The sequence below is a fragment of the Zootermopsis nevadensis genome, unplaced genomic scaffold (genome assembly GCF_977971745.1).
Source record: "Zootermopsis nevadensis isolate Lab colony 2312 unplaced genomic scaffold, Znev_1.0 Znev_ptg000001l, whole genome shotgun sequence".
In the NCBI taxonomy this organism is placed as follows: domain Eukaryota; kingdom Metazoa; phylum Arthropoda; class Insecta; order Blattodea; family Termopsidae; genus Zootermopsis; species Zootermopsis nevadensis.
The window spans coordinates 15,504,561-15,528,531 of NW_028259133.1; the positions used below are offsets into that span (position 1 = coordinate 15,504,561).

A 23,971-nucleotide genomic window follows, 5' to 3' on the forward strand; every position below is an offset into this window, starting at 1 on the left:
CCACGTGTTTGCATTATACATCAGTCACATTCCATGGAAATTAAAACCAAAATTAATATTAATAAGTAATTTGATTAGTATTTAGTTATGCAATATACACTTAAACATGTCATAAAATAAGAATAATTTAACAAACATTAAGCCAGTAACCAAGTTAGCAGTCCAACTGCATGTTCAGGAAGGACGTATTTGGACCAGAAGCCTGGCTATCCTGATTGAGGTTTTTAGTTCTTCTCACTTTCCCCCCCCCCCCCCCCCCCCCCCCCCCCCCCGACAAGTGCTAGGATATTAACTTAAAGTAGGCCATGACTACTTCGTTCCATTACATTCTCAGTTCATTATTCTTAACAGAAATCATATCATGTAAAATTCAATGCCATATTACCAGTGCAGGTGATAAAGTGTCATATTATAAATGAAGAACTTATCTGCTCTGAATCTTTCACCACCAGTATATGAGTGTATTACTTTCAGATATCGCTGGTTGGCTTCAAAGTGGAGTCCATGTGTAGTGACATCTGATGAACCTACTGTGGGCCCAAGACTGCTGGAAGTTGGCTGTGGTGGTGGAGTGCAGCTTCGGGAAGTCACATGTGTACAGGCCAATCAAGGCAACCAACCTGTAGTAGATGATCTCTGTGAATCATTAGAACCATTGCCAACTGTACAAAGGTTAGTACCACCTTTGTGCTTACATATTCTAAACTCTTTCTAATATAGTGTGTCACAAGCTGCAGCCATAATCTGCAGGCTTGCAGATGCGCATAGTGACAACCAGTAACTTGAAGGTGCAAGTAGAGCCAATTCCTGAAATGTTCTGTAGGTCAAACATACCTCTGAATCAGACAATGGGTAAAGTCCAACATAGTAATCTTATAATGAATCAGCTACTGTAACAGACCTGCAGAAAATCACAGTTGCTTGAAGTCTTGTTGAGTAAAGGCCATGGAGTTTTCTGTCCCACGTAGTTATGCCTATTTCTTAATTTATCAACTTGAGACTTTTTGAAGCACATAATACATATGTTATCTTTCTTTATACCTGACTAATTTTGTTTATGAATTCTTTCTGATGTTTTAATTTCCATGCAGGTGTGAGGTTGCATGTCCACGTGACTGTGAGGTGGGCCAGTGGGAGCCGTGGGGCCCATGTATGCCCCTGGAATGTCCTTTGTTTGGGGACCCACCTGCTAAAGGTATTGACTGCATGTAAATGACTTGAAGAAATGTGAGATTTAAAAGAGAAAGGAATATTAATTATTTTACTAAGAACTGGGAGAATTCCTTCAACCCTTTGCTCCTTCTGACATAGCAGAACATTCTAAAATTAAAAGGGCTATGCTGTTCATGAAGTGTCATTGCGTGATTTAATAATTGGTGTTTGATGTGTAGTCAGTGCACAGAGAATAATTGAGCGTATTTTTTTTTTATGAAACAGTCAGTTCTAAACATTACGTGAGATTTATTCTCTCATTTGTCTTCGATCAACTGACTGTTGAAGAAAAGTTGTGTGTGGTTTATTCAAGATAATGCAACAGCACACACTGCAAATGATTCTATGGTTGCATTACATGAAGTTGTTTGTGAATGAGTTATAAGCCAGTGATTGTGGCCTTCTGATAACCTGATTTAAATCTTTGTGACTTTGATTTGTTGGGCATGATGAAAAAAAGAAGTGTGTGTGAACAATCTGCACTCTTTGGAAAAACTTCAGCAAAATATTAGGCATGGAATTTCTGCTATTCCTGTACAGCAACTTCTACATTGTGTCTAGGAACATATTCCCACAATTTGAGGCATGCTTAGAGCTTCTATAAAATAAGGTAATTTAAACTACAGAGGAAAAGCAGGCTGTGAATAACCAGCTACTGCAGCGAGTCTGTGCAAGAAACATGCCATGTCAGCTACCGGATTGAGTCTAACGATTAATGGTATATCCTGTACTTTGTCATGTAAATAGGCCACCTAGTGTTCAGATAGTGAAATTAAGGTGACTGCCAAGGACAGGGCATGTGACTAGGCAAGGAATGCATACAGAATTTTGTTAGAAAAACATTTCTTTGGAATTCTAAGAAGGAGATGAGAGGATAATATTAAAATGGATCTTTATCAGACGTGAGGTGAATGGAATCAGCTCTGAAACATGTCCAGTGGCTGGCTTTCATATTCGCATTATTTGCCCTTCAAGTTCTTCTACAACAAGGTTGTACATTTTTATAATAGTACAGACTCTAAGCAGAGAAACAAGAAAGGCTGGTTTGTTTGTGAAACTTTTGAATTTTAAAGAGTTTTAAAAGGAAACTGATGGTTGAAGGAACAGTTTTATTTGAGGCTTCATATTCCAGTCTGAAGTTGTTATGCATTTCTAGTAATGTTTCCTTTTGAAATGATATCAAAAGGAAAGCTCAGAAATGGTAAGCAAATTTGACAGTTGGTGCAGACTGGGGTCCTTATGTCATTCTCAATTTACTTGACATGGTAAGTAAGTCAGCATTAATTTTATGAATTATCACTTTTTATGTTAGCTTTTACCAAACTTCTAGGCTACCGTGAGAGGCGACGCAACATTGAGGTAATGGCAAGCTCACAGGGTTTGACATGTCCGAGCACAAGAGAGGTGCAGCCATGTCCGCAGCCAGCATGTCACAGCTGGGTGGAGGGGCACTGGAGTTCCTGTGATCTGGACCCTGGGATAAAGAAGTGTGGGGAAGGGAGGCGAACCCGTGAAGTCACATGTCGATCAATTTATGGGGTGAGTAATTTGTTAGAGGACATGTGTAGAGCAAGAAATAATTACTACTAATTTTGTTACCAAGCATGTTGGTACAGTAGTAATGGTATACATTTGTGGCCAGTTTAATGGACATCTTCACTGATATTTTTTATAGTTTTCCTTGCCACATAAATGATGTGGGATAGTACCATAAAATAACAATAACCATGACCACCGATACTTACTCACTTTTCATGACTATTTTCCCATTATATTTGACTGTATATTCTCTACAGTTGTGACTTTATGATTAAGTGACCTACGAGTTAATGACTGAATCAGTCAGTGCACCTTCTGTGGGAAAATTTTACAGGGAAAGTGACACTCACTCACTTTTAACTTCTTACTACTTGGTATACAGATTGCCAGAGTGCTGCTACCGCCCCCAGTGTTTAAATTCCATGAAGTTTCTACTTCAGTTTTTTGTCTTAATATTTGTATGGTTTCCATATTGGATTGCCTGCCATATTAAATTTATAGAGTAGGATTTTGTTACCTGTGCCCTGCCACTAGTGAGATGAAGGTGAAGTGGAAAATTGTTAGAATAAATTTAAGTTAGGTAAGAATTGATCTGGTTCTGAATAAGGTCTAGGTTCCATGACAATGGGGAATTTCTTGAACAACTCACTCCTAACTGAAGGCTTTAGGCTTTTGTGAGAAGTAATGGCTGCGGCAGATTTCTCATGTTTTGCGTGTGTGTACAGGGAATTGTGGAGGACTCGGTTTGTGCCCGACGCCAGGTGAAGCCTGTCACAGAGGAACCTTGTCTGCTTCCCTGCCCATATGACTGTGTCCTCTCACCCTGGTCTGACTGGAGTCCCTGCAGCCACAGTTGCTCATCCCCTCGCCAGATAGCTTTGAGGCATCGTAACCGCACTGTGATAGCTCCTCTTGGAGAAGGTGGGTTTGGGTTATGATGGATATCCTGTTTATTCCATATTCATGAATGAAGTTCAGCTTAATTATATGCCATGCATGTATGTCACGTTTTAAATTATTGTTTGAGATGATACCATTGGAATACTTCTCTTTTTATGCCAAAAACAGTAGACCATATCCACAAACAATGGTAAAGTGACATTCTTTACAATTAAACATTTGGGTTTTACTACCACAGTGTTAGGTTATCACCCTGGTTACATTATAGGGGAACAATAAAACCATCAGCCATGCATTTGTGTTTATTTCCCTTTGAGATTCACTTACATTTAAATATCTTGTTTGCTAGCAGAAGCAAGTACATCCACCCATAAACTTTGGCTGGGTATATGAGATTCTAGGATCTTGCGATGATGAAGATGTCAGTGGTGGTCTTTTGTGTTGTGATTCTACAACATTTTGCAGGAATGTAATGTCTCCTTCTTTGGGATCATGAAACATTCTTTCAAAACGCTGGTTCTTCTACTAATCTGTATGGCATCAAAACCCACCACCACCACCAACATCAAATTGACCTTTATATAATGACATGACACCTATTTTATTGTATATTTACAATCTTCCCAAATTTTTCAAGCAACAGGCGGTCATAACTGCCCAGATCCAGATGAAATGCTGCAGATGGAGCCTTGCAACACACATAGTTGTCATGGTTACAGCTGGCTGACCCTTCCCTGGCAGTCATGCCACCCACTGCGTCCATCTGAAAGGTTCAACATAACAGCAAATTCTGTTACAACACTTGATCCAGGTAAGATATCATATATATAAGGTTCCTCCAATGTTTGTAGCTTTAGGTTGGATGTTGATGGAAGTTAACTTGTCTATTTTACAAAGCAATGGCACATACTATCAAGTTATGTTACAGTTTTTAGAAGAGAGTGTAGACATTGCTTTGAATTTTATTTCCTTAACTGATCAACTGGTTCCCTTGGCCAAAATTTCTTCTACTGATTTTTTAAAATTCAGGTTATGTCTGGTTAGCCCAGTAAAACATGTTACATGTGTATAGGCTGAGTTAACATTTTTCTTGCTTAGTAGATAGATTTATTATTTGCAACATCCTGCTTTTTAAAGATATATTTTGTTCTTGTTGTTGATGTTATTGCAGTTTTAAAGTCATGAAGAGACTTGATGGTAATGCTCACAATTTCAGAGTTGGATGATTATTTCAACAACAGCAGTGTAGCTGGTAACTGTGGGGCAGGTATGCAGGAGCGAGAGGTGTGGTGCATGGAAGCACATGCCAAACGGGTACCAGATTCCAAGTGAGTGACAATTGCATAATCAGCTGTTTGTCTAGTTGTGTCATAGTGAAAGTTGCCCTGACATAGTACGTGATTATGTTCCAGCTGCCACCCACTCCAAAGACCAGTCTCAAGCCGTGAATGTTGGCAGGTGTGCCCTGTGGATTGTCATGTGTCCCCATGGTCAGAGTGGTCAACCTGTCCGCAGCAGTGTGTGCCAGGTAAGTGGAAAGCAGAAAGGAGCAACTTGTACCAGGCCCCTAGCCTTTCTTCTATCTCTAGCAAGTCATAACAGCTCTGCTGATATTGAACCAAGGACTGAGGGTAACAAAGCTAATTTACCGGCAGAATTTAGTACTTTACCTTTTCTTGACTGCCTACATAAATTTGCATGTCATCGAAGTGGGCTGAATAGATTGTGCACTACATACACGTTTTATAACTTATCTGAAGCTGTGATGACACATTTACACTCATATTTGCTTGACTTCAGGACATCTCTCATTTTCAGCCACTATTGGATTTTCCATTTATGAAATAAATAAATTAAGTCTACCTGATTTACTTTCTGTAATGATGGCAGCACAAAATAAATGCAGATATCTTACTACTGAAAAGATCTGTGAAGTTCTTACTCATTGGGATCCACAAGGAAAACGTCTTCAGTACTCATTGTATAGGATACTGAGATCACCTCAGAGCTGATCTGGACATGGTGGGAAAGTGATGTATGTGTTCCCTGGCACAGAATTTAAACCTGGTCTTCCAGTGTACTGGTAGTGATTTTGCTGACTGAGCTATCCCATTTAATGCATATGGTTGTATAAGTATAAAAAGAATACAGTGTGGGGAATATAAATATTTCATATCTTTAAAATTCAATTAAATTGGGATTTAACTGGAATTAAAATTTTAAATATGTAAGGTATATGGTGTCTAGTGCAGGAAGGAGTCTGAACTGCCAAGTCATAACGGTAATCAGCAGTGGCTTAATTAAAGTAAATATGAAGTTTTTATAGTAACACTGAAAAAATTAAGCACTGAAAACAAATAGGAAGTATTAACAAAATATAACAAGGCTTTGCTCTCACAGATGCAAGTAGTGAGGTTCGAGAGGGAGAGGTGGCTCCAACACAGTCACGGCATCGAGTGGTGCTTCGCTGGCCTTCTGGTGGTGGGGCCCGTTGCCCAGTATTGGAAGAACTGCGTCCTTGTCCTTTGTCTGGGGCTCGCTGCCGTCACTATTTATGGGGAGAAGGCCCTTGGTCAGATTGCCAGCTCCCAGCAACAGTGGAGTGTGGAATGGGCTATCGCACACGCGGTAAGCAGAACTGAGTAGATGGACTTGTGCATACTATATATAGTCTTACAGTTAAATGATAAGATAGATTATATAAAGTTTCAAGCTTTCACAGTGAATAAATGCACCACATCTTCTGTGGCATTCAACCACATTATTGTTGAGCAATGAACCAGTATTTCAGAGAGTCTTTTAATATGATATTCCTTTATAAAACTGGTACTTGAAAAACTAATTGTTTTGTGGATCTTTGTTCATTCTTGAAGTGACTGTTATAAGTGATTCGTAGATAAATATGGTAACTCTACAAAGAGCATTCAACACACTTTCCCATATCTCTTGCAAGTGTGTAAACAGAGTATACTAATGGGTGCCATAAGTTAACCCTGTGAGAGAAGAAGAGGTTACTTTTCCTGTGTGGTATCATCTAGGTCTTTACTTTATAAGTAAAATGAAATTGATTAAAATTTTTCTTAAATTTTAAACAGTTATATGCATCTTCACATGACAACTTTCAAATGATTTAAACTGTTATAAATAACAGGTTTAAATAACTTCCACTGAACCATTTCTAATGCTAGAGGTGTGCACAGACACTTTCAAAAATATTCTTTTGTTTTCAGATACACCTAAGATTTATTTTTTAATGAAATTCTGAAGAGTAATTTATTTCATGTAAACAGTATTTTCCCTGATGTTATGTATGAGTAAATTAAAACAAAACAGACCACTGAGATGATTTTGTGCAACATGGTAAACATCTATTTTTTTTCCAGCTGTTTGGTGCTACAAAAACCATCGCAGTGTTAAGGTGGAACCCAGTCTCTGTTTGGAGCGAAACAATGGAACAGCTCCTAGCCAGTCAGAACCCTGTTTTGTAGATTGCCAATGGCCATGTGTATTATCCCAATGGACAGAATGGTCATCATGTAACCAGGCCTGTTCTGTTCGCACAAGAACAAGACAGCTAATTGGTGAGTGCTGTTACCCACACAGGGTGATTCAAAGCTCTGATACAATACTTAAAGAGGTTGTTGGGTAGATCATATGGAGCAAAAAATGCAAATAACATTTTTTTTCAGTTTCACCACCATTTCTGAGTTATGATTAATGTTGCTGTGTATTATGATCACCTTAATGTTGGAGGCAGCAAGCACTTCTGAAACAGCAGTAAAATTCTCTCTGACTGCATGTCATAACATTCCAGAAGACAGACAACTTGAAATTTTCTTAATAACCTACCATATACGAGATCAGCTATACCAAAGTAATCAACATCTGACTAAGTTTTTAAATATGTGATATACTAATGTTGAGCATATGAATAGGATGTTCCCACTGTGTTTTCTTTTTCATTCATTGAATGCAAGGAATGTATACAATTATGGATACAGCTAGAAAAATTTCCTGCATGTTTATTACTGTTCTGATATGTTCTGTAGGGCTGTCTGGATCACGAGTTCCATGCAAGGATACTGGGCTGTTTCCCTTGGTAGAGACCCAACCTTGTCCTTGTGCTCGCTATACTCTGCAACCCACTGGTCCTTGGTCAGACTGCTTACTGGAGGGTGAAGGAGTATCAACCTCAGTTGCTGCAAATGGTCGGGTTGCTCTCGGTGTGTGTGGGGCTGGCTCAAGGTTTAGACGTTCAGAATGCTTAGATGCTGATGGGAATCTGGTGGAGCCAAGGTATAGCACATGTTTCAGTTTGGTTAGATGTGTGCATTGTTGAATATACAGATAAATGGCTAGATAGATTGATGACAGTAGCATGTGATTATATTGCATATACAGATTCTCTAAAGGTTATACCATCTTCTATGTTGTGTTCCACCGCAGTTATGTCGGACATTGTCCATTCCTTAGTATTTTTAAGACTTTTATACTGGTCACAGTAATTCTTATGATACCTGCACCATTCTAGATGAACTGGCCATGAGGATTACCATGTTTTGTGCAGAGCTATTTTAACCGATAATGTATGGCTTAGAATGAACGATGCTTTCAGTCTAATTTTTTCTTATTGGAATATTTAATTTATTCTTTTGCCTTGGATAATCTGGTCAAAACCTTGTAAATCCTTATCATTTTCCGTTATGGCATTAAAGAAAAGTAAGTGCTGATAAAATCCTCTTGGGCAACCAGCCACGTCACTTTGAAATGGAAGTCCACTTTTGTTCCGAATTGACATCGCTGGTCACCTGAAAGGATTATCAGTGTTTGTGGCTGCATAAGCTTCAAGTCATATAAAAGCAAGGAAGTTTACCATCTCTTAGTTTATAAATGTGATGAATTGAATATGAGTTTGCTATATGCTGATTGTTTATTTGACTATTTGAGTGATAGTGGTGGTGAAGAATGGTGAAAGTTCTTGTTATAGTGCAAGTTATAGTGATATAATTGAAACCAGAGTGAGACATTAAATCAAATAACCAATTAGTACCAGAAGTGATTATAACCAGATTTATGATAACAGTGATGAAGGACATATTATTGATGTTGTGGATGGTGGTGACAGGATTGATTGGACATACTGATGTTCCTCCAAATTTATGGTTACTTGAAGGTAATCCTGATATTATTGTAATTCAGCATAAGTGTAGGACATAGTATATCTGTCTATAGAATTTGAACGTTATTAGGACAGTCTCGTGCTGTTGACTCTCATTTCTATTCAGGAGAATTCAGAACTGGTTTTAACCACCACTTCAGGCACAAAAATGTGTGTCTGAATTGTTTTTTTCTTAATTTGCAGAGTTGTTTAAAACTAACCCTAATGCTTGAGGGACTTTAATATCCTCTTGTACCAAGACATTCATTTCACACGCTACCACTGTACCCAAGCAGTAAAAATTCATGTTCAAATTCCGGTCAAATGTTTGTAATGTTTTGTGTGTTCTTTCTCATCTTAACAATATTCCTTTTGCACTCTACTTATGACAATTAGGAAATAATATGCTTGTCTTTCAACATTGAGACTAATTCTCTTTGTGTAAAGTGCACATATTTCTATACTAAGCAGAAATTTAGAACTGTAATAAATACACCATAGGCAAATATGGCTGTCTTCTGCACTGTTGCGCCATGTAGTCTGGCAGAAGTTTTCCAATGTTTGAGAGGTACTTGCTGCTTCCAACATCAGGACCTTTGTGTAAAGTCCATTTCAATATTGCCATTTCATCCATTCTCTATCAGTGGATCATTTTACTTAATGGGGCAGGCTATGCCTGTCATAATTCATTATGGATTAGAAGCTGGTTTTCTGTTGCATATAATTTGTGTTTGTTAAGAGACATCACAATCATGCATTTGATTTTAAAAACCCTGATCATTATTTTAGACAGGTTTCTCTTAATTCATTATTACATTTGTGTAATACAGATTGGCATTTCTTGCACAGATGGTTCCAGTGGGATTGCAGGTCTTAAAAAGAGACTTCCTTATTCTTAGACAGCCAGGTGCTGGGTCAGAGATTAAACCTCTTTCTGAGGACTGAGGGTATGATATTGTAGTACTTGGTCAGGGCTGTCACATACCTTAAGGGATAGTGATTGATAGTATGAGCTAAGGTAGAATGATGTTTAGCAGCAGGAAGCTGAAGAACTTAGAGTTAAACCTGCTTCAGTACCACTTCTCATCCACCATGAATCTCACTTGAAGTCACCTGAGATTGTACCCAAGTTTATGCGTAAGAAGCTAGTGTCTAGCTGTCTGCGCTATGACATGGAGGATAGCAAGTAATGGGGTTATTATGCAAATCAGAGGCTTAGATATTTGTATGGAACATTCTCTTTCCATGTCTGTGTACTTTTTATCCATTGCACTGTTTAGAATATATGGTCTGTGATGGACAGGTAATTTGAATTTAATGTGCAGATATCCCAGAAAAGAAAATTGAGTCTTGGCCTGTCTAAATGTTTAACATGAAATGAACGTGAAAAATGAATTTTGTTACAGTTTGTGTGGTGGAGATTCAGGGCTGGAGGAAGAACCATGTCTGATACCATGTCCAAGTGACTGCCGCCTTGGTGAGTGGAGTGCTTGGGGTGGTTGTAGTGCCATCTGTGGACCAGGACTGCATAACAGGAGCAGACAGGTGAGTTGGGATTGTGTCAGTATTTTGTGTATCAATACTGATATAAAATGGAAGAGACTAAATCAGATGAGCATATTTTTATAATGAATGTGCCCGTCATGTGTCAGAACATTGATTTTACATTATTTATTCATGGTAAGATAATGCTGAAAAGCTATAGGAGAGATGTGTCTTTCATATTTCCATGATATGTTTGGGAATTTTGCACCAATCTTTATGAAACAAAATGTCAAAATACTGCCTCCAAATTGTATTCTGATATATTTATTACAAGCACTCAGTTCATACCTGCTGTTATGACATACAGCATTGCTAGAATCCATCTTGTAAATTGGTTTGACATAAATTAGTATCTGATTTTCCCATAAATGGTGGTATATAAACTCATTTTATTAGTTTTCTTTCTGATGTTCTTTTTTTGACTGGCATCTGCTAATGTGATTGAATTCACTCTTTGCCATGTTTTTAGTATTTTAACTGATAAGGTGTCATGTAACAAGCACTTGTCATTCAATAAGACTAGTTAATCTACATGCAGGATGTGGACTAAACACAAAATAGTTGTTGGCAGATTTTTTGTTAAAATACTAAATATTGCAGATTATGAATTCATTAAAATGTTTGGAATTTATTTTTTATTGATTATATAATTAATCTTATTTTTATTTGTTGTTATTGTTTCAAAACACTTATATTTTATGATTATTTTAAGTAATTGATCACCTATATACTTGTGCTTTCTGTGTTTTCTGTCCGATTTCATATCTCTAGTAATTCTCTGAGTTTTACAGGGTATATTTCAAAGAAGCAATTTGGTTGTGAATCTACTTGTTTGTATCACTACACCATTCTATTAATGAAATATTTGACAAATATTATATACTGCAATGAATTACATATGAAGCCATGCACATCATTAATTAATTATATGATTCATGATATACAATGAACTGTCTGATCTAATTCTTCAACATAATATTTAGAAATATAATAGATATTCTTTATCATGAAAATACAACAGTTAGTAAGGTCAATATTCTATGGAGATCAGTTGAAAGGTGTCTATACTTGAAGTAGGGTTATGGAGGAAATTCCACACATAACCACAGTGGAATAGTTACTTGGGTCATCACTTACAATGCTGGATTTAAGACACAGTATGGATATAGTAAATCATTAATGTTGATGGAATTAGATTCAGATTTTCTTTGTTCCACCTTATGAAACTCTTTGTAGTCCTAAATTTTTCCAGCAGATATCTATACACATTCTTCATTGAAATATTCCTTGTTTTTATTTTTGTGACAGATTGTACACCCGTCTTTCAATGGTGGTCGTCCGTGCGGGTCATTAATAGAGCACAAAGTATGTAGCCAGTCATGTGAGGTGTTCCACTGGGTGGCAGATGGTTGGAGTGAGTGTCAGCTAATAGTGGCTGACAGGAACAGGGGATGTGGCACAGGAGACCAGTACAGACGAGTCAGGTAAATTGTTATTGTATGGATTTCAGCTCAATTGAAAAAGTAAATGACTCCCAAGGATCACTTTCAAAGTAGTTGAAATATTGTTTTCTGAGGTATGAGAATATTCTAAATGCATAATTACATTATTATGGGTTTTATTCATAGAGATGAGCAAGATGTTTACATATATGTTGAATGGGAGAATGTAAGGTAAATGCTGTCACTGGTGCGTAACCAAGAACCATGGCTTGCAGATGTATAGATCCTTGGTTTCTTAGACTTGAGGGTGGTGAGTGGTTAGCTCCGTGCCCCAGGTGCTGTACCACAAAAGAAGGGATCCCTGTTCCTGTTCTGTAAAATACTGGGTGGGCCCCAGAGATTGTCTGGATGCTATGGTGAAGAGACAAATCCTGCTGTGCCAGGAATTGAACCCTGGTCATCCAGCCCATAGTGTAGTTATTATAATAACTAGGACATTTACTGAACAGTTAATAAATTTTATGTGGCAAGTATTATTGAAGCATTTGAGGTGATTACGTGTTACCGAAGTCTCCAGAATCACTACAAAGCATGGACATACTTTCATCAAGATATGCATGCCTAATATGTGTTCTTTCCCTCACACTGTATACTTTACGCTTTCTTCCTTATTATAATATGATTTTTCCTTGTCACAACCCCTTTGTATGAGTTTATATAATCTTCATATGAGGTTGGCCACATTGAATTTGCTTCGATTGCTACTACCAATTAAGTCAACCAACTCCCTGCATATAAAATATACTATTAGAACCTGCAGGCCTGTTGTTTTGTATGGGTGTGAAACATGGTCTCTCACTCAGAGGGAGGAACACAGATTGCAGGTGTTTGAGAACAGGGTGTTGAGGAGGATATTTGGGCCTAAGAGGGAAGACGATGGGGCGTGGAGAAAACTGCACAATGATGAGCTTAAAAATCTGTACTGCTCCCCCAGTATTGTCAGGGTGATTAAGTCGAGAAAAATGAGATGGGCTGGGCATGTAGCGCGCATGGATGGGACAAGAGGCGTGCACCGGGTACTGGTTGGGAAACCTGAAGGGAAGAGACCGCTGGGGAGACCTAGACATAGATGGGAGGATAATCTCAGGCGGGATCTGTGGGAGATAGGAGTTGAAGGAAACTGGATTTTGTTGGCCCAGGACAGGGTCCGGTGGAGGGCTTTGGTTAATTCAGTGATGAACCTTCGGGTTCGGTAAGCCATCTAGTTAGTTAGTTAGGCCTTTTTATTTAAAAATCTCTGGTGTAAGCTACTGAGGGAATCCTTACAAAATCAAAGTTTTATGAGGTATTTGAAATATGAAAGCATTATAATGGTCCCATCATGCACATAGTCACAAGGCAAAGGGTGATTTTCCCCTATTGGCTTCTTATCATATGCCACGAGAGTAGGAAGAAGGATTGATATCTCTTCTTTTGTTTTAATTTGTTGGTTCTCCTGCATCCATTCTACTATTACCTTCCCTCTAAATTGGTATAGCCACTCAGAAATGTTCTTACGTATTTCTTTTAAATGTTCTACACATATTCCAGAAACAGTATATTGTCAAATTTCTTTCCATATAAACGTTTTTTTAATATGCAACCAAGGTATTTCAATGCACTAAATTGATCAACAAGTTTAGACCCTATGACTATTTCTAATATTTTATTGGAGGAAATGCCCCTGAGAATTTCATTGTTTTTCTTTTAATAAATTTGTTCTCACTTAGGTGTATGCGTATAGATGAAGGCAGAGGAATATCTACAGAAGTTGCTGATGCGTACTGTGATCCTGTGATGCAACCACCTGATCTTAATGCATGCCATGTTGCTTGTCCTGGAAGCTGTGTGTTAGGGCCGTGGTCAGATTGGTCAGACTGCCCCCAGGTTTGTATTACAGTTGTTTTTTATCTGGATAGCCATTGTAGTTTTTACATTATTTTCTGAAATCAGTATTTACAGCAGACATGGGAAACCTTGGGTCAGATCAAGTTTTTTCATCATGATTTTGGCCATGATCAATTAAGTTATTACCAATAGCTAAAAAAATTAATCCTAAAATTGATGCTAGTCTAATATTAATAGCATTGTTAAACCTTATACAGGCCAGATAAAAAGTTATGGCAGTCCAGGTTGCCCATGCCAAGTTTACACTATCAAATTTTTTTTTTTTTTTATTGTTACAATGGAATGTGAGTATATCTGTGTGGAGTTGTGGCTGCCACAGATAGGCCCATGAGTGAATATGAAGCTTCAGTGAAATTATATTAACAGAGCAATACCAAAGGATTCATAGGTAAACCTGTCCCAGTGCTACTGTATTCATCATAAATCATGCATTGGCTGCTTTGGGAGTGAATCCAGGCTACTACATTGAAGAACGGGCTGCTAACTGCCCATAATATGGCATGACCAGTATGTTTTGTCACTAAGTGGTTAAGTTCACAGGGAACAGATTTTAAAAAAATTGACAGTAGAACCACAGTTCCCTAGTTAACGTTGAATAACGTTTAACTGTAGAAGTATATTTGTACTGAAATAAAATTTTATTTACACATTAATGTATACCTTTACATCTTATCTATAAGTGACGTCATCCGCTGACAGCTTATCTATGTGTTGTCATGTACTCCACATACTCACTCTAGAACCGTTCTTTGTTACCAAATAAATGGCCAAAACTCCTAAGCCGTAAGAGTTAGCTGAAATCTGTTTGCATATTTGAAAAGCTCGTGGTTATTTACGTATTTCACTTGTAATATGTCCAGATCTAACTCTTATGCTTTAGACATGGCAAGCGGTTGAAGTTAAGGAATGAGGGTATCGTTATTACATGTTTTGGGTAATTATTTCAATATGCATCATAGAATAAAGTAAACATCATGTAGAAAAAGCCCTTTATTTACTCTTTAATTTACATATAGGTTTATATTCTCTATCTTACATAGGTCTCGAGTTATTGGCGTTTGAAGAAGTTACACACCAGCGTTACCTTACATCTTACAGTTTCCGTCGAATGTACCGTGATTTTATAAACGTTATTCAACGTTAAAATTCACCAATTAACATTAAATGGAAGTTTGATGTGGTGTCTTGTACAGTTAAGATGTATTTTCAATTAATTCAGACTTCCTCAAAGTATAATTATCCTAGATGAAATATACATTCACTGAAAGAATTCCTTCATTATTATTCTCCATATACTCCAATAATTGTAAAGTGCTGGACAGTCTCTTCACTATGATTGAAGACTGATCTTTATTGTTATGGTCTATTGAAAGACCACAGTGAAGGTAGCTTGACTAGATGAACAATAAAAGGGAGAACAGGGGTAGGTAGAGGTTGTGGGAGGACAGAAGAGAGTGGAAATGGTTTTGTGAAGTGAAAATCTTGATAGTTCTGAGCTATTTAAAGTTCCTATCTTGACATACACTTGCAAGATTTTAGTTGGGATAGTTAATAATCTGACTGAGATTCAAATCAGTTATGTCCTAAGTACAAGATCTAAGCATTGCTGTTGTGCCTACTTGCTTGATTTCATAAAGCTAGGTGTTTATGTTGAATCAACTATTTTATCATTACAAAGACAACGTATTATATCAGTTTATTTGTTTATAGCCCTGTGAATCCAGTCAGGAGCGGCAAAGAACACGCTCTGTTCTCCGCAGTCCTGCAAATGCCCATGATGGCGCTACTCAACTTAACTGTCCACCCCTCATTGAAGCACAGGCTTGTCATCTCAACACCACTTGCTTCAGCTACAGTTGGCATCGCACAGAGCTGGGGTCATGCCTGCCATTGGGGGGCAGCCCATGTGGAGAAGGAGTGCAGTCCAGAGCTGTCTTCTGTCAACGGAGTGACGGGAGGCCTGTTGCAGACAGGTCAGTTCACAGTCATCACTGTTCCATTTGGACAAGACTGTGCATTTGTCTTGTTGTCATCATGTGATTTAACAGCAGTTATTAATAGACCTTGTCAGTCAAGCATGGGAGTTTCTTCAGTCATTATATATGATTTTGCATCCCTCATAGTTATTGGTGTTTATTTGATACAGATACAAATCTGCTGTTGGCAGACCTAATCAACAGGATTGGCACTGTAAATTACTTCTTCCTTCCTTTTCATAATATGTTTTAAAAATATTTCATATATAATTCCTAGATCCCTTTTTATAACAGGTAGTACACATGATTGTATAATGCATTCTTAACTAAGTGAAGTGAATTTAACAAGCTCGAGATTGCATCCAGTAGGAAATATTAGTGTTACTGAACATTTGGATTGTATTGCCAGAGAGTAAGTGAAAGCAGTCAGTCAGTTACTGTGTAGTTATTTTACTTATGTAGAAAAAGAATTGCTGTGACAAAGATAAGTACTTTGGAAGGGTGTGGGATGGGTTTATATGGTTCAGAATAGGAACCAGTGTCAGGGTGTTATGAGCAAGGTACTGAACCTTTAGGTTCTGTAGAATTCAGGAATTTCTTGACTAACTGAAAAATTGTCACTTTATCAAGAAGGACTCTATTCTGTGGATTGAGTGAGTTAGTTATTATCTGTTATTTATTAAATTATTAGTGACAGTAGTGTCACTCCCATCTCAGAACATTGGACAGTTACCATTTTTGTTATTATCAATGACATGGAAATATATAAAGTACAATACTAGGATGACCTCCAGTGGCATCTGTTGGTTGATTGAAAATGTACAAAGGATGGACAGATACAGAGAGACACATACACATTCACAGGCAAGATAATATTATGAATAGCCTTCCTTTTTACAGAAATATAGGTTAAAATACACCTACTCTTGATAGACCCTGTCTGTACTGTTGACATGCAGTAATTCAGAATTGATTAATTTATAGGTAAGTTTCTGTTTCCTTTGGACGTAGGTAGTAAGTTTAATTTATTTAGGGGACTACAGTAAGTGTCACATGTTTTGGATGAAATGGGCAGGTTGTACCTGGTTTCCACAGGTATTGTGAGGCAACAGGCGAAGGACGTCCATCAGCTTCAGAGAAGTGGTGCTATGTGGACTGCCCTGTGGACTGTGAAGTCACTCAGTGGAGCTTCTGGAACCAGTCCACATGTCACTGTGGACTAACAGGTGCTTTATAAACATTGAAGGAGACAGAATGAATGGAAGATAATTTTCAGCTCTGCTTGTAATTAAACTCATATATATATATATATATATATATATATATATATATATACAGTGAAACCTCTATCCATCGTTCCCGGAACTATCGTTTTCCCGGATGCATCGTCCGTTTTGTTCGGTCCCGAATACATCCCATATAAAATAATGTTACATTTTCCCGCTTCTATCGTTCCTCGAACTATCGTTTTATCGCATCGATCGTTCAAAAATCTTAGTCCCGGCCCACAATTTTCCCGCAATGATCGTTTCTGAGAATTTAAAATGCTGATTTTTGAGATAAATTAATACCGAAAGACGCACAATGTTTTTGGAATACACAGTAGCGGTAACCTGTTATGTCGCCCAACCAGCACAGATTCTTTTGGAATTAGGGGTCAGCGGTGCAGGGGTGATAGTTGGAGTGAATGGCGGTGCCCATTGTCAGAAATTTTACGATTTTAATTTGGGTGCACTCATATTTCGTTCCAGCGATGCCAGATGGCATGTGCAGTGTGAATTTCTTCACAAATGCTTTTATTATAAGTACAAAGGAAAGGCGAGCGAAACTTTTTCATTCTTCTGGTTCATATCGTGTCTTCTACAGCTACGTTTCGTTGAGTTTGGCAGTAATAGTACTTCCATTTTTCCTGTTATAGTCCGCGAAGGTTGAGGGAGCGGTGAGGAAGAGGGAGAAACGACGAATGCGAGCCCGAACTTTGCCGAGTTTTGCCGAAGCACACGCTGCATTGGCAAAAGTGAAGTCGTTCTTTTATGCGCATAATATTAGTGAACGTGACGAAGAAAACATTTTGAACGTGGAAAGGGCTCTGTTTGGCCTAAAACGTAAAGTTTCGACAAACCAGTTGTCCATTAAAGACTTTTTTGGTAAAAAGAAGTAACTTTGAAAGAGAAACATTGTTTTTTTTAAAAAATTTTAATGCTTTCCCGCATCTATCGTTTTCCCGCATTCATCGTTTTTATTTCCCACCCCCGCCGAAAACGATGCATCGAGGTTTCACTGTATATATATATATACACACACACACATAAGATTCTAAATTACTGAATTAATTGCATACATGTACATCTACATCCACTGATAACAGTGGGGTTCACTACAGTGTGATGTTCTGCAGAGCACGGAATATTCCATAATTTTTATTACTGATCCCCATTTGTGAGGCAAGATATTTAAGGTTTTCGTGGTGGTGAAAGCATGAATTGTGATGTAGGTTATGATGACATGTTGTGTTGTAGGTGGTTATCAGTGTTTGAGAGGAACATAATCCACTCAGTTTTCGGGGTAAAAGTGAAATGAGTCATGTCTGACCTAAAGATGAGGTGGTATGTTTTTCTGAAACATTGGTAACCACCTACAAGGCAACATAGCGTCATAACCCAGAAGACCACAATCCACAAGATGCTTGGAGGTAGGAGAAATGAATACCACAGACTGGAGGAAGTTACATGATGAGGAGCTTCATAATTTTTAATCTCCCATTATACTGAGAATGATGAGATGGACTGGATATACATTATGGGTTAAGTGCTAGCTACTTACAAAATTTTGGTTTAGAGACATCAGGGAAATGGATCCCCTTAGAAGATTGAAGAATAGATAGGATACAATTAAAGTAGGTCATAGTGAAATATGGTGTGAAGGACTAGATTGGATGTGGCTTTACAGATACAGTGCAGAGGCAGGTTTTTATGAATCTTGAAACTAAGCTTTGTATTCCATAAAAGTAAGGAATTACTTGGCTGAGTTGCTGTCAACTGCTCAGTTGGAGTTGTAGTTATGTATGTGTAACTAGATGCTTGTATTGCAAGTATTCATGGAACTTTATGATTTGATTCATAGTCAGCTAGAACTATATTCAGAGGCCACTGTTGATAGCAGATTAACTATACTTCATGACACATTTGGTTGTTGAAACATTCTGTTACCAAAGAATCCATATACAATTTATGTGGATTAAGATTGGTGTGTTTACAGTTTATGTGATAATTCCATTGATGCAACATCCTTCATTCAGTGCATGAATATAAATAACCAGAATTACTGTTATCACAGGTGGTGTGATGGTTAGAGAACGCCGTGTGGTGACACAACCCAGTGAGGGAGGCCGCCCGTGTCCAGAACCATTCATACAGCATAAGTCATGCCCAGCTCTACCATGTTATGCTTGGCATCGTGGTTCATGGGATTCCTGTGATTTGCAGGTGCAGAAATTTTAATATTATATTCTCAGAATCTATATATGTCACTAATATCTGTATAGATGCTTTAAACATGTGTGTCTTCCTGTCATATTTATCTCATGATATCTGTGATAACTTAGGTTTGTCTTTCTCCGGGTTCGTATTTTGGGTTTGCAGAGAGATCCTGTCTGAGGTCATTCTTACAATATGCCCTGCAGTGTTGTGTATTATTTAAAACGTCTTCTTATTCTTCCTCCTCTTTTTCTTTTTTCCCCCTTTTCTGTTTCTTCTTCTGCCTCTTCTTCCTCCACCTCCTAGGACATTTCCACTTTATATAGGTTGTCTGACAACCAAGCCTGTCTGTGTTTCTGCAGCTCCTTAGCTTATTTCCACATTTTTTCTTACTTCTATGTAATGTCTTTCATAACTTGTTGTTCCCATCTTGATCTCAGTCTCCCACTTGGTTGCTTCCCTGTTTATTATCTGTCTGTAGTTGTTATTTTTGTCAAAAATTATGTAATTGGCTGTTTGAAAAACCGTACGTGAACTTATGTTACTTTCCTCTCATAACACCTCCTTATGGTCCTTGCTTAGCTGCTATCTGATATTGTGTATCAGGATGTCAGTTATGAATTAGTGTTTTCTGAACAGGGAGCATGGTGTGGGCATGGCATCATGTCTCGAAATGTGACGTGTCTGCGCGGAGACACTATGCCAGTGGAGCCGCACCTCTGTCAGACTGCAGCAAAAAATTCTGTGGACCTGAAGCATCAGGAACGGTGCTATGCCCCATGTAGAGGGGACTGTCGTGTCTCAGAGTGGAGTCACTGGTCTCATTGCCACCGTAATTGCCAGGCTGCTGATGTAGGTCAGTTTGTGAGGGCTCTTATTCTGCACACCCTGCAGCACAGATGTGTTGTACATGCAACATTTGATATGTGTGTAGATAATGAAATGTTTTAATTTAGTGTTTATACAGTTTGTCCTGTATGGTCACCCACAGATTTCTGTAATCGGTCACGTTGCTTTTACTTTTATTTTGGTTACTGGACCTGATCAGTGAGAACAAGTGACATATGTGTATGCAGTTTGACAGATCAATGTTGGTGTTGCCACATTTATCATCTGGATATCTGAAACAATTTTACAGACATTTTTAAATTACACCAAAAGTACTTGTGCCTAATTGCTTAACAATATGAGCCAAATTTTGAGTTGATGTAGCCTAAGTAGGATGTAGGATGTTAATTTAAACTACAAACATCATCAAAATTCTTTAAATTCAGATTGTTTTATAGAGTATCTGATGTTCGATACATGTATGGCTTTTGACACGGAAAGGATTTAAACAACCTACATCAGTGGTCCCCAACCTTTTTGTGCCTACGGGCACATTTGAGAGTTTATGAGATCGTGGCGGGCACCAACCAATTAACAAAGCCAAATTTTCTTTTCTCTGGACAAATAAGATATGGACACCAAATAATACACAAAGCAACATGACATTTAATGATACAAGAAACCATGCAATCAAAAATACGTACTTTTATAAGTACAATATTATTACTCAAGTGGGAAGTTAGTGTGATGTTTGGCACTGCATTTCATCGGCCAGTTTTTCAAATTTGGGAGTGTAGGATGATGTTGCTGCTCGCAAACAATCGTCAAGATGAGCATTAGTAAGTAGAGATCTGTGCTTTGATTTTATAATGTTCATGGTTGAACAGCCTTCATTATTCAGTATAACCTCTTTTCGTATCAACGCGGGCAACCAAATAAAGCCATGGCGCCCGCGGGCACGGCGTTGGGGACCACTGACCTACATCATTATGCTGAAGGTGAGGATTTTTTGTATTTGATTGCATTTACAGGGGGCTATGAGACAAGATCAAGGGCAGTTCTGAAACCACCAACACCTGGAGGGGAGCCATGTCCTACTGCTCTCTGGGAGACACGCCCCTGTTTTACTGGACCATGCCTTACATTTGGCTGGGTAGTGGGTGATGATGGACATATCTCCTGTCAGCGCTCTGATGGTGTTAGGGTTGTGGGTGAGTTACTGTCTGTTCTTATTTGAGGAGCCAACATATTCTCTATATCCTTATTCTTTCTCCCTTCTAATCCTTTATATCACTACCATCATCATTATCACATTTCTACCAGAGTGGATCATCTTTTGACAAAACATTTTCTTTTCTTCTCTATCCTGTTCCAGACTTCACTGTTACATTGAGCCATTATTGCAGGTACTGTGTAGCCTCAAACCAAGTCCCAAGACATAGGGTTTACAACCTTTTTCCCCTTTCCTCCTGTAGATGGAAACAGAATTTAGCTTCTGGAACACTGTGGTTTTATTATTTTATAATTTATGTGATGGGCAGAGTTTAACAAACAATTTCTCAGAATTTATGATTTTTGATACACTGAAATGCTGCTTAACAGACTGAAGCAAGTAATTCAAACAAAGTGCCATGGATTGTTTTCAGAAGGTGTTCTTCTTCTGTATGATAATACTTGCCATCTAGTGATTGCTGACACTGACCATTGATAACTTGAAGTTTAAAATCTTACAACATTCATGTGGCTTTGCACCATTTGTGTGTGTGTGTGTGTGCGCGCGCGCGCGCACGTGTGTGTTTTGTTTGGGGCGGGGGGGGGTGATGTAGAAAGTGTTGTAGGTTTGAAATTCTCTAGTGATAATGAAATGAAAGTAGTAGTAGTACAAGAATAGTTTATGGCCCAACCAAAAACACTGTATTCAGAGTAAATCATAAAACTTGTAGAATTTTGTTCCACATGCATTGAAAAGCAAAGTGATTAAGGAAAGTAAGGTACATAGATCTACTGTATGATTATGTTGTCAATATTTATAAGAACATTGTCTTCTTGTAATACCAAGGTTAAGAATGCATGGAGCTATATTTCCACTCCCTCACATTCTTTCATGGTAGGGTGCTTAATTAGTCATGAGGATAAATTTATCTTACCTTTGTGTATGCAGGTGATTTCTTTTGCTATAGACGAATTGAAAAGACAAGTGTAAAATAAACCACACAGAAGGTTAGAAACATTTCATTTAATAAGTATGTGGGATAAGTGTGGTTATGAGAATTGGCTGAGGCATAGGGGTTATGAATGTGAAATTCCACGTATTTTCAACCTTGGCACACAAATTTATTTGTTCTCTGTGGAATAAGGAGGAAATTGTTATTGTACCAATTTATAAGAAGGGTCATAAGACTGATTGTAAATAATCATCAAGGAATCTCCGACATATCATCTGCATACAAAATTTTATCCAACATCCTTCTGGCGAGGTTGACTTCAGTGAAATTATTGGGGATCATTAGTGTGGGTTCTGTCATGATAGATCTACAACTGATAAAATTTTCTATGTATGCTAGCTGCTAGAGAAAAAAATGAGAGTACAATGGGACAGTACGTCAACTAATAGACTTCAAGAAAGCCTATAACTCAGTGAAAAGAGAAGCTCTTTGAATTTTGTATACCTAAGACATATTTCGGGCTAATTAAAATGTGTTTAAGTGAAACCTGTAACCAGACTCGTGTAGGTAAACATTTGTCTAGTACATTTCCTATTCAGTATGGCCTGAAACAGGGATATGCTCTATTGCTGCTGCTTTTCAGTTTTGCCATAGAATATGCCACCAGGAAAGCCCAAGAAAATTACGGCAGTTTGGAATTAAATGGGACACATCAGATTTTGCTCTATGCTGATGATATTAATCTGATGGGCTATAATATAAATACTATAAAAGTGAACACAGAAACACTTAAGGGCTAGCAGGGATGTTGGTCTAGAAATAAATGCAAAAAAGACAAAGTGTATGATCATGTCTCAGCATCAGAATTCAGGACAGAACCAGAATATAAGGATAGTTAATGAATTGTTTGAAAATGTGACAAAATTCAAGTTCTTGGGGATGAAGCTAACAAGTCAGAATGACTTTTTTGACGAAATCAACAGCAGATTAAATTTAGGGAATGCTCATTCAGTCCAGAATCTTTTGTCCTCCTGTATCATATAAAAAAACTAAAAGTTAAAATATTTAAAAGTGTAATTTTGCCAGTTGTGGCTTATGGGTGCGAAACTTGGTCTCTCACTTTGAGGGAGGAACATGGATTGAGGGTCTTTGAGAACAGAATGTTAAGGAAGATATTTGGACCTGAAAGGGAGGGAGACAGATCATGGAGAAAATTGCATAATGGTGAGCTTCACTGCCTGTACTCCTCAGCTGATATTGTAAGGGTGATTGAAATGAGGAGGATGGGGTATGTGTGACGCATGGGAGATGGGGGGGCGTTTACAAGGTATTGGGAGGCCAGAAGGGAGGAGACTGTTGGGAAGACCTATGCATAGGTGGGAGGATAACATTAAGATGGACCTTAGGGATATGGGAATCGATGGATCAAACTGGATGCAGCTAGCTCAGGATAGAGTCCTTTGGCAGGCTTTTGTGAACATGGTGATGAACCTTCATGTTCCATAAAGAAAGCAGGCTATTCTTTGACAAGCCGAGTATGCAAACAACTTTTCAAAGAATATCCTACACCATAGAGTGAGTGATTAGTGGTCTGTTTCATGTTCTACTTTGCTTTACCCTCAGTGAAATAGCCCTGATACATATACTCTGGGGTAGGAGGCTCGGTGGACTGCAGCTTAGACTGGACATGGTGGCAAAGAAAACATCTCTGCCTCTCCTGATAAATGAACACTACCATCCAGTCCATAACCAGTTATTTTGCTATATGGGGGTTATCCTCAAA

General features: G+C 38.1%; 1 protein-coding gene across 4 annotated transcripts in view; it reads left to right on the forward strand.

Moving 5' to 3' along the window:
* The window catches only part of LOC110829355 (thrombospondin type-1 domain-containing protein 7B), a 157,626-nt gene that overhangs the window by 128,363 nt on the left and 5,292 nt on the right, over positions 1–23,971 (forward strand). For 3 of the 4 annotated variants that reach the window (XM_087343731.1, XM_087343740.1, XM_087343720.1), the window contains exons 10-27: positions 475–672; positions 1,092–1,195; positions 2,543–2,751; positions 3,477–3,672; positions 4,289–4,462; positions 4,868–4,979; positions 5,064–5,179; positions 6,052–6,279; positions 7,035–7,232; positions 7,701–7,947; positions 10,216–10,354; positions 11,663–11,838; positions 13,566–13,722; positions 15,454–15,716; positions 16,815–16,945; positions 19,056–19,204; positions 19,835–20,051; positions 21,055–21,234. In XM_087343731.1, the coding sequence (XP_087199857.1) occupies positions 475–672; positions 1,092–1,195; positions 2,543–2,751; positions 3,477–3,672; positions 4,289–4,462; positions 4,868–4,979; positions 5,064–5,179; positions 6,052–6,279; positions 7,035–7,232; positions 7,701–7,947; positions 10,216–10,354; positions 11,663–11,838; positions 13,566–13,722; positions 15,454–15,716; positions 16,815–16,945; positions 19,056–19,204; positions 19,835–20,051; positions 21,055–21,234 (3,194 nt within the window). The remainder of the gene's footprint in view (positions 1–474; positions 673–1,091; positions 1,196–2,542; positions 2,752–3,476; positions 3,673–4,288; positions 4,463–4,867; positions 4,980–5,063; positions 5,180–6,051; positions 6,280–7,034; positions 7,233–7,700; positions 7,948–10,215; positions 10,355–11,662; positions 11,839–13,565; positions 13,723–15,453; positions 15,717–16,814; positions 16,946–19,055; positions 19,205–19,834; positions 20,052–21,054; positions 21,235–23,971) is intronic. The other variant, XM_087343736.1, reaches the window with a different exon arrangement.